At 38.4% G+C, this 10,938-nt stretch overlaps 2 protein-coding genes and 1 long non-coding RNA gene across 3 annotated transcripts; 1 reads left to right on the forward strand and 2 right to left on the reverse strand.

Annotated features, from left to right (window-relative positions):
• Nucleotides 1-740: 740 nt before the first annotated feature.
• On the reverse strand, nt 741-8,657 carry LOC140933786 (signal recognition particle receptor subunit beta-like). Its single transcript, XM_073383432.1, has 8 exons — nt 8,538-8,657; nt 7,467-7,561; nt 4,641-4,718; nt 4,064-4,149; nt 2,850-2,909; nt 1,721-1,797; nt 1,487-1,541; nt 741-1,025 (listed from the first exon to the last, which is right to left on the reverse strand). The coding sequence occupies exons 1-8, from the start codon at nt 8,638-8,640 to the stop codon at nt 812-814; spliced, it is 768 nt and encodes a 255-aa protein (XP_073239533.1). The 5' UTR covers nt 8,641-8,657; the 3' UTR covers nt 741-811.
• On the forward strand, nt 5,286-7,145 carry LOC140942204 (uncharacterized). Its single transcript, XR_012166513.1, has 2 exons — nt 5,286-5,934; nt 6,125-7,145. It is a non-coding gene; the product is annotated as an uncharacterized lncRNA (long non-coding RNA).
• Nucleotides 8,658-9,122: 465 nt separating the features above from the next.
• Nucleotides 9,123-10,899, reverse strand: LOC140942221 (ankyrin repeat domain-containing protein 49-like). Its single transcript, XM_073391188.1, has 2 exons — nt 10,280-10,899; nt 9,123-9,409 (listed from the first exon to the last, which is right to left on the reverse strand). The coding sequence occupies exons 1-2, from the start codon at nt 10,707-10,709 to the stop codon at nt 9,153-9,155; spliced, it is 687 nt and encodes a 228-aa protein (XP_073247289.1). The 5' UTR covers nt 10,710-10,899; the 3' UTR covers nt 9,123-9,152.
• Between the last annotated feature and the right edge of the window lie 39 nt (nt 10,900-10,938).

Consider the following 10,938-nt stretch of genomic DNA (forward strand, 5'->3'; position numbering starts at 1 on the left):
TTGAGTTCCTTTCAAATGCTAATACGGCAATTAAGGCGGCAGTTACCATGGCACTAAGGCAATGAATAAGCTCAATTTAATGAAAACTTCTTTCTTTCAATATGCACCCTAATAAGCCCGTCATAAGCCGTTGTTTTAAGACAATCCTGCTTTACCTTGAAATGAAAAGAAATATTGCGCATACTTAAGGGATCATGTCACATTACCCACTAATTGTCTGTATATTTAACAATTATTCCACGAGTGCACGTTGGATATGAATGGTAGAAAACCAACGAGGCGCGTAGCGCCGAGTTGGCTTTAATCATCTCATAACCAACAAGCCCGAATGGAATAATTGTTTTATTAAAAACGCCCACAAAATATCGAGAATTCTTCCCGACTTTATTTGTAAAAACAACTGATTTTCAGCTTATTTTTAATTTTGAGCAGACGCGTACATTTACCATATTTGGAGAGCATGGAATAATATACAAAAACCATGATGGCTAAGCCAATCAGATCTCTAGAATTGCTTTACCCAATGATTCAGTTTTTAATAATAATCATTATTTCTTTAGTGAAAAGCTTCCAGACGGCTCACAAGCGATGTTGCTCATTGCACTCAACGTTTACATTTTCTACTTAAAGCCGAATTATTTAAAAAGAAAAATGGTGCCGAGACCATGACATTTTCTTGCAAGTGAACAAGTTTTCGACCCAGGTGGCGGAAAGTATGGGAGGGAAGATAGCAAATCTAATAATTTAAAGTAGACTTTATTTCTCCTCTTTCACAATATTTTTGATTTCCTGCACATAGCGATGTCAGTTTTCAAGCAATCTTTTCAAGCCATTTTTCCACTGCATCTAAATCAGCCTCTCCCTCCGCTTGTCCTTTGGCACTACACTCGGCGAACTCCACCTGGATGGGTAACACGTGACCAAACTCAAAATCCTTGCCTTTCTTCCCGACATACCCAGCGGTAGTGGTTGAGCCGCCATCTTGACCTTGCAGGGCAGCGGCTCGAGTGACTCGGAGAGTGTTACTAGAAACATAATCACAAGAATGGATTTTAAAAAGTATACACTCAACTGGAACTAATACAAGACACTGTTTGATAAAACGAAGCAACCGACTACTTTTTAGTTCCCCTCGCCCCAAATTCACAGACGTTTTAGCATACCGCATTTTAAAAGGCATTTCTCAGTTGTAATCGAGTACACTTACAAGACCAAAATGAGTTTAAACAACTGCCGCAGACATTATGAATTGGTTTCAAATGATCCGAGTTGTAAATCCAGTGGTTAGAGAAAGACCGTCTAATCGGAATTGTTAGGTCCACCATATACAAAGCATAGAAAACAATTTCTCAAGAAAGTACCACTCAACAGTTTTCATTTGAATGGTCACAGCTCAAAAATGTATCCACAAACGCAAAACTTTGAACCATAACACCAGTAAAGTTACTGAAAAAAAATCAAAGTAAAATTTTTAAGCACTACTTACATTTCTTTTTCCAGCTGAGACTTTATAACACTTTGTGATTTGGCCGTTGTAAGGTCTGAAGAGAAAAACATACGTGATCAAACCAATGAAAACACGGGTGAAAAAAATTCATTTGGTGAAACAACAGAATTTAACTTCTAACACAAGTTTGATAAAGTACACATTTGACACAAGAACAAAGTTATCAGCCAGAAAACGTCTTAATTATGTTGAAATTTTCTGTCAAGAACTAACCTTGTTTATTGCAAACGACCAGAATGGATACCGCAGACTTGGAAAACCGCTTATCACCAAGAATGTCATACATGACCCTGAAAAAACCAGTGGAAAGTCAACCATTTCTTTACCCTCTTAGCAGTGGTTTCTTTCTGGCATGGTTTTAGCACATACGAAGTTATTCATGTCAGGGGCATCCAACGACAAGTGTCTCATAAAGTATTCTCTATGCTTAAGAAGCTTTTTTGGATAATTTGGAATTGCCCTAAAAACTGGTTATCTCTTCAAATGTCTTAGGGGAACTTTTGTCGTCTCGAAAGTGGCTGTTGCGTCTCTAAACCTTTGGCTGCAGTAGCCTGATGGGTGGGGTCGAAATTCTGAGGACACGGGGTAGCCATGCTTTCATGATAAAAATCGTAGGGTACATTTTGTCTTTATGCCGAAATTTTCTTAACAGTAATCGAAATATCTACAAGGTAATAAAATGTGAAAAACACAAAATCGGAAAATCGTGGGTAAGTTTGCGGAAAAACTCCAAATATCTGACGAATGGAATGGTTATCCATAAATTTTCAGCCTTTCTCGACCTTTAGAAATTTTCAGGCAGTATTTGCTCCTTCGAACAGTTTTTTTTAAAGAAAAAAAGTTGTTAGGTGTCCCTGTGTGACTCGAATAACAGCAGGGAAAACTACTTCGTACATGCTAGAAACCATGCCTGCGAGAAGGGCAACCTTAATCCCAGGGTATGCTCCTACTTGTTACTCTCTCTCTCGCTCTGTGGGTCGAGTGGGAGGGAACTCTAGAAATGAGGGTGCGAGCAGGGTACCATATTACTTTAAAATTATATGTACAGTAAACTATCTCTAAGACATACATCAATGGGAAATCACTAGCAGTGATTTTGTTACAAACAGTTATGTTGAGTCCTGGGACTCATCTTGTGAAAAGTCATGAGTCCCAGTCCAGAACCAATAAATCCCAGGGAAAGAAAAAAATGTACAGTCCAAAATTGAAAATGGTTAGGCCTTTATGTAACCAGACAGTTAATTTGAAGAGAGACTCCAAAATTCTGTATTAGAGTGTACTGAAATTACAATATAGTCCTTCTATATATTATTTTGTTACCATCAACTGGAGGGGTACTTACTCAGCAACATCTCGTTGCTCTCTTGGAAAGTTCACACTATCAACAACAAACAGGATTCCTCTGGAAAAGAACAGTTATTAATTTAATAAAATGCAACTAGAATGTGCCAGTTTGAGGTCATATTTTACTGAAGCAGTAAAAACCTCATGATTTTCTAATGGTGTTATTACCATAGAAGTTAGCCCTAATTAAAGCTCACTAATTTCCATACATTTCATGTACCACTAATGAGAGTAATTTGTCTCAAAAATCATGACGGTAATATTAAAATTTGGTGATGATCCTGTTTCCTTCTCTTTCCATACTACAACCTTAAGGAGTTATGAAACTAAGCTGACCTTTGACTGGGTAGCCCTAGAAAACAGCTGACATTTCACACGTACTTACCCCTGGTTGCCCTGAGAAACGACCTCTGAGGAATGACTGCGGAAATTCCAAACTGATGATGTTACTACCCAGGTCTGGCAACCCTCCAAGTTAAAGTTTTTGGTTGGTTGCCATTTGGCGACTGATTCTTTTGGTTTAGGGAGACTTTTTTTACAAATCAAGTCACCAGTTTCAAAATTTTAGGCACCATAGCGGCTAAAACGGTTGCAACTTGGAGGGTTGTCTTGATAGGACTTCTGATTGATTGAAGAAAGTTTCCCCTGCTGCATGACCAATCAGAAGAACTACCCAGATGTGGGTAGTGACTTGTCAACAGTAGGGAATTACAGCAGTCCTTTCTCAAATATCATTTCATGGGAAGCGAGTGATAGCATTGCAAAATGTCAGCTGTTTTTTCAGGCTGTTGACTGGGATAATCTGTTTAAACCAAGCAGAACTTATTTTCCTTGCTTTGCCTAGTTTCTTTTAGTTTAGTTTCCTTATTTGGTTAGACTGTGCTTGCAACTGGGTATAGTTCATTCCAAAACACTTCACTAGGTGCACTAAAAACTTGGTTGGTGATCTTAACAGTTGAGTGAAGCCATTTCAACTGACTTCGGAGCTGGATGAAATAATTAATCAGCCAAACTTTTCTTTCCAAGGAACAGGCCACCAAACAAAAATGGCAGAGGAGAAGAATCCCAATAACACCTATTCCACGGCCCTTGACAAAGTTTATCTTGTTTTTAACTCTTCTTAGTTTCCCGCTTTGAACACACCATGAGAGCTCAGCTGTAACAGGTGTTGTGGATTATGGCTCTCTGTTCTTGGCTACTGGTACTACTGACCTTGCTTGGTCCTTGTATTGTTCTAGAAACCTTGTTCTAAGTTTCTCGTGACCTGGGAGATCTATCAAGTCTAGAATTTTACCACTCTGAGAATAGAATAATAATGAAAAATGTCAGTTTTACAAATGTATCAATAAATAAATGAATAAATAAACTTTTCCTCATAGATTAAAACTAAAAAGGGATTTTACTATGCATTTTAGCCACAGCTATGCTAACCTTTAAGCTTATGTGATTTAACTGGGTACCGTAGGACTAATATCAAAGGTCGTCCATCATTTATGTCAAAATCAAATGATAAATTTTTCCCATCTAGTTTTGCTTCATTTGCTGTGGTATGGTGAGGAAAGAGGAATGTCTGACTTCTTAGGCACAATATGACACCTTCAGATTTTAACAAATAAAGCTTAAATCATAAGAAAAAAGATGATTATTGATGATTCATTTTTTGAGGTAGAAAAATGAGCTAAAAGAAGAGAACAAAATATTAGTCATTGGGCATTGATTGTACATGTTAAATTCAAGTAAACATCATTAAACCAATAATATTACTGTTAGTCATTTTTTTAGGGATTACCTGGTTTCCTTTAACCTTATGTTGATCTCTGTTTTCTTTTATGGATGTGTGGGTCATCACATATTTTCCACTAGAGAGCTTAAAAAAATATATAAAATACAGGTTTATCAGTCATCCTGATTTAATGATAAAAATGCTTTCAGTAAATAAACAAATGATTTTTTCCAGGTTTTAGCTTTATGCACAGGTGCACATGTGCATATGAATGCTATGTTCCTGCGTGTACCATCCGAGAGATAATGTAACTATTGCCACTTTCCTGCATACAGCTGCCAGTTATGTTAATTATCTCACAGGCCACCTGCCAACCTGGGCTGAGTACAGTTTGTAACACAGTAAGGACCCCAATAACTTGAACTCAGATGACTCGAACTCTCCACTAACTTGAATGAAGTCCCATTTTCCTTGGATTTCACCCCACTTTTCCTCGGTTAACTCAAGCTTGGATAACTCGAATTCCCCTCTAACTCAATCAAAATTTCCTTTCCCTTGATAACAAAGTCACTGAAAATTACACCAATAACTCAAATTCTAGTTCTTGTAATTCTACTCGGATGCTATTAAGGCAATTAACTCTTCTTGTTGTATAAATCAGTAAAAACACTACATCTAACACTGGTTAACACTTACAGCAATTTGATTTTAATAATGGGTTGTTCCAGAAAAAATCCACACCCCCCCGACGGATGGGATTCTGGAAATTCTCGCGGGAGGGGGGGTTGAAGACTCCGGAAATCCAGGCGGGAGGGGGGGTTGACCTTAAAAAAGTCTTCTGCAGGGGTCATTTCGACCGATAGTTGATACAAATCAAATGTTTAGTTCGATGACACTTAAGCGCTTTCAGACCCTGAAAATAGTCAAAATGTTTTGTTCATATATTTCTCACCTGACATAAATGATAATCTAAGTTGCTTTACAGGTCCTTTTATAGCAGAAAACGCGAACAAGATACTAAAGAACGGGCCTGAAGGAACTCGTCGCAACGTTGTTGTCACGAAGAGCGTCAAACGCCTGACACATTTCTACTCGTACCCAGAGCCCGCGCGCGAAGAGCGTGAAACGCCTGACACATTGCTACTCGTACCCAGAGCCTGCGCGCCACAGTGTATAACTTTGAAATCTCGGTTGTTTGGTGTAAATAAAAATAAAAAAAACAACTGATTCACATTCACGCATTCGCACTTTGTATTTTTTAAGGTTTACTTTTTAAATTATCAGCCTAGTTTGCCTCTTTTTCAAATATTTATAAAGTCCTTGAAAGAAAAACGTCAAATTCCAGTGTCTTTGTTGCAAGGTTTGTTTTTCTGGCTAAATAATTTCCCTCAGGTTTGTGTATTTGACCCCTCCGAGACCTCTGCTGCCGTACTAGCTTCTGCTTTAACAGATGCTTATTACTTACAGCCACAATTTTTTTTCGTATTTACCTTTACCAGAAAATAGAGGTTCCGCTGTGTTTACTTACTGGTCAGAGAATTCTCAGTTAGGTTGTAAATTCCGCATTTCCTATTTAGTCTAGTTCAAAACACCATTACAACTTGTTTTTTTGAGATTTTTTAAAGCCTTATGAAAAAATGTCCCCAAAAATTAATAGTTTTTTTGAGAGAACAAAACAAACAGGCGCCAAATCTGCAAGAGCCTGGTGAAGAATTTGTTCATAGCGGACTTTGTATTTGGATGAATCTGAAAGCCATCTTAATCCGGTTTTAAAATAATTCGTTGGATGAACATGTTAAAATTTCATTTCGTGAATGGGAGCTATTTCAAGTGCTTTTGTCTTGGCTGCATTCTCTTCAGCATGACTGTTGCCTCTCCGATTTAAACGAAAGCGAAACGACCTTTGTAACTATGGCGGACTAAGAAAGCTGTTTATAACGCGAATTTGAACTTCCCTTCCAGTGCACAGTAGAACTACAGGTCTTGAAGGTAGGATGTGCAAATGAAGTCATCCATTCTTTAAGTTAGAAAATAATTGTAACGATTAACAAATGTAGACTTTTGTTCTTTGAAAGATTTCGTTGATTTATAACAGTTACAAAATCTCGATCTTCAGTGGACGAGACTGACACGCATGCTGCCGGCTGCCTTATGTCTCGTAAAGGAATGGATATTCATATTTAGCGCAAAGAAAGAAAAAGGTCACTGATTTTTATAAGCTAAGAAATTATGTAAACACTCGTTCAGGTGTCGTTCGCATTTTTGTTTTTTGCTCCTTTCGTTTTTAGTTCCACGCGATAGAATTCTTAGTTTAATATAAGCTGAAGCTTTAGAAATTAAAACAAAAACATTTAGACGTGTTTGCGTGTATTTTCCATTAAAAATAAATTAAATTTAAGCCTTTTATTTTTTTCCCGGAAATCCAGGCGGGAGGGGGGGTCTTCCACCTTGGAAATCCAGTTGGGAGGGGGGGTCTTGTGCTTCAGGAAATCCAGGTGAGAGGGGGGGTTAAAAAAGGACCCCATCCGTCGGGGGGGTGTGGATTTTTTCTGGAATAACCCAATGGTGCAATGAACAGATCACATTTTATCATAAAAAATGCCTAATCATGTTACCGTTACTGATAAAATAAGTTAAACTTAATGGCACTGCAGTAGCACTATACACTGCCAGAAGTGCTGAAAATTCAGTAGCTATAAATTTTCAACACTGAAAATTGAATTTTGCAATGAACCCCCGGTCCCCGATTACTTGAACCCTTGCTAACTGGAACTGTTTTTCATTTCCGTTCAGAGTTCGAGTTACAGGGGTTCTACTGTATGCATGTAAGAATAATGTTTAAAAGCTGGGCAGAAAGCAGTTCACCCATAAAGAACAAGGAAACTAGCTCACTCTGCTGAAAAGAAGTGTTTTTCCTGAATCTGTTAGTCCAACCAAGATGATACTGCGGCCTCTTGATTGACTTCTACCAAACAAAAGATACAGGACTGAAAAGAAAATAATGAAAACATTATTACTTTCAATGCCACTATCACAGGATTACTTGGCAGCTTTAAATGTACGGAGATAGCTAAGGAAATAGCAAGCAGTCTTGCACTATTTATAGATCAAGACAAAGTAAGCAGAGGTTGTATGTCTACTACCACCAATCAAATTGAATGGATTTGCTAGTCTTTTCTTCTGTGCTTTGCCAAGGAATGATTAGAAATAAAATGAAGAATGGAAAATGTAATAACATTATACTCCAAGAGTGACCGAAAAAGAAACACAAAAAAAATCTAGCCTACACTATGAGGAGAAAAATTTTGATAACTTAAGTAAAATATATATTTTTTATTGCACACAGCTGTTGTACAAAGGCAACAAACGTACCAGATACATCACAAACCTGCAAATGCTTTCAATAAAAAACAAAAAAACAAAAATTAACTTATTTACTGTAAATCCTCTGTTAAGCACCCCCTCTTTAATAGCCCCCCCCCCCTTTTCAGGGGAAAAAATTTAATAAGCCCCCCTTTCTTTTCAGCCCCCCCCCCTCCCCCTTATATTACTCTTCACTAATAAACGATAGACGGTATTAATCAATCACGACTGTAAACCTTTGTGTGGGCTGATCCAGGATGGTTTATTTACCAACTGGAAGTTCAGAATTGTTTTTGAACCTCGGCTGCATGACCTTTAAGCTTTTCCACTTTGTATTCTAGTTCCTTATGAAGAACTAATACCATTGTCTATGTTAAATTAAATAAGCTGCACGTCTCAAATAATCCCCCATTGCTAGAGATTTACGATAATTTCCAAACAGATTATTTTTCTGTGCTTTAAATTAATGGCCAGCCAAACACGTCATCAATTTAAAAAAAAAGAACCAAAGGAAGTAAGTCGTAGAAAATGTCGTAACAAAGTATACAGTTCCCTACTACAAATAGTCGGCAAAAAACTATGAATATTTAATACACAAACCTGTAGTCAGAACAACAATAACCGTGGCAATAAGAATCGCATAAAGTGTTCCATCGGGGCTTTCAAATAAGTCAATGATCAAAGAACGAACATTTGCCGCCATATTGAAGAGGAGTTTGAGCCTACGAACAACTTATCAACGAGGTATTCTGTGTATGACACCTTAAAGCGTGCGGCACAGGACACCCAGGACTTACCCTCGCAAAATTTTTTTGGATAGGGAGATGGGGAAGGACGGGGAAGGACATGGTCGAGAGGTTTGAAATGAAAAAAGATGTGAAAAATTAAGCTCAATAATATTATCATATGTGGGCAAAATTAAAAGAAAATCCCCTCTTTTAACTGACTCTTCAAGATCACCCCAGATCAGTCTTTGTACCATTAAATTGTGTGGTCAGGATGGCTAGACTTATTGGCCTTAATTTGTTAGGGTTGTCTTAGCCCATAAAAAGGCAAAAAAGGAACTTGGCCAATATCCAGCCACCTTGACCAAATAGTCATGTTACGTATATGGCTTGTAGAACTTTGCTAAAATACTTGTTGGGTTGAAAAACACACCTAGTCAATGTTGTTAACAAAGGCAGGTAACAAAAAGAAAAGAAAATATTTTAATCTTTATTTAACATTCATACAATCTTCAACTATTTCAAACAGTTCATGGTGCTTTCCACTCCGTTTAGCAATATCATATGCTGTTTCATTCTGCATGTTAAGAAGACTTGCATCCAACCACCTGTTGCACAGCAGCAACTGCAAAGTTGTGGTTCCGCCAACTCCACTGGCAGCAAAATGAAGCGCAGTCTGTTTTCCATTGGTCTGTGCATTAATGTCAGCACCATTCTGTAATAGCAATGATGCAACATCTGTCTTGCCTGTCAAGATTAATAAATTAATAATGAGTTGAAGCAGAGACTGATTCAAAATTATCTCTTAATTAGTTGTAGAACACTAATGGTTCCAAAAGGTGGCCACGTACCCTCCTACACTCTGCTCCCAAATTGACTACACTCTCCCTGAAAGAGGAATTGGTGCAATCAAGCCACAGGGTTTTTTTTTTTTTACCTGAGTTCTAAGCCTGGTACCTGTAGTATGGGGCAACTAAGAGAAAAGTTACCAGTACCTTCTCCTCCTGGGATGCCTGTTCATAATTGTTGGGTGCCAAGCTCCTTGTATAAGAAAACAGCATAATAGCTTGGTGGCTTCAACAAAGAACTTATAAGAAGGGTTAAGTAGAGGTAGAGAGACTAGTGTAAATGTACCGAGAGGTCTCACATCTCACTTGAGTGGTGTATCCCACAGACAGGCAGAACTCCACCCTCCCCTCTTCAGTCTTTGCAATGTCCCAGTCTCCGTCACAAGAACCTTTCACTTACACAAATATTTATGCACCTACAAACTGCCCCTTTCAGGTCAGAGGGGGTGGTCGGGGTGGGGGGAGCAGTTGGTTGGCGGGTTATGACATGGTGACTTTCCTGTATGCTGCTAGTAGCTATGGGGATAATTGGAGGGTAAATTGCATTGACATGTTAACTAAAAATGGCTTACTACTGCTACTAAGTTGGCCACGGCTGAGCCAAAAAATGCCATAGGTATACTGTTTATCTACCCATTTCAGACAATGTAACATGATGCGTCTCTGTTAATTTCAAAGTTAACCCTATTCACCACAAGAATGGTGTTTAAGATTGTCCTTTGGTCTGAAGTGGGTAAAAAGTGAAACTAAACTAACAAGGCCTATTCACCCCATCTGCAAGCGCAATGCAAAGGCTGCCATCCATCCTCGGTTTTAGCTTGCAAATCCGCTCCTCTTGGTAAAAGAACTTTCACCACGTCTGTATGTCCATTATAACAAGCTCTGTGAAGCGGCGAATAGCCATCTTCATCTCTACAGTTAAGAAGTGCGGGTTCTTTTTCTAATATTTGTAGTACATGATCCACTATTCCATTTTCACACGCTGAAAGCATGGCTTCCGGTGTCGCTGTAAGTTCTTGATCGGAAATCTCCTCCTTAATTTTTGGCAAACCGCTTCTCCCATCAGTCTCATGATCATCGTCATTTGGGACCTTGAAAGCGGGAAGGAAATCCACGACATCTGGCGTCGGCTGGTTTGCCAGCCTTTCTTCCAAGTCCTTTTTGCAAAGTTCGTCGTCACTGGAATCTTCGTCCGACATCAGGCCGACATATTATGCACTTTCTTCAAAAAGTCTTTCACGATTATTAAGCCTCTTGATGAAAATAATCCATAGAAATATTACAAAATCAAAAATTTTGAAAATTCACCGTCATATGTTGGTCATTTTGGAGTTACATTCTACGTGATCTTCTTGTGGCTCATCCACCATTTTGCCTCTCATCCCCAGACTCAATTTCGTCCGTCAAACAAAGCCGAGTGGACACTGG

Source organism: Porites lutea, chromosome 1 (assembly GCF_958299795.1).
Source record: "Porites lutea chromosome 1, jaPorLute2.1, whole genome shotgun sequence".
Taxonomy (NCBI): domain Eukaryota; kingdom Metazoa; phylum Cnidaria; class Anthozoa; order Scleractinia; family Poritidae; genus Porites; species Porites lutea.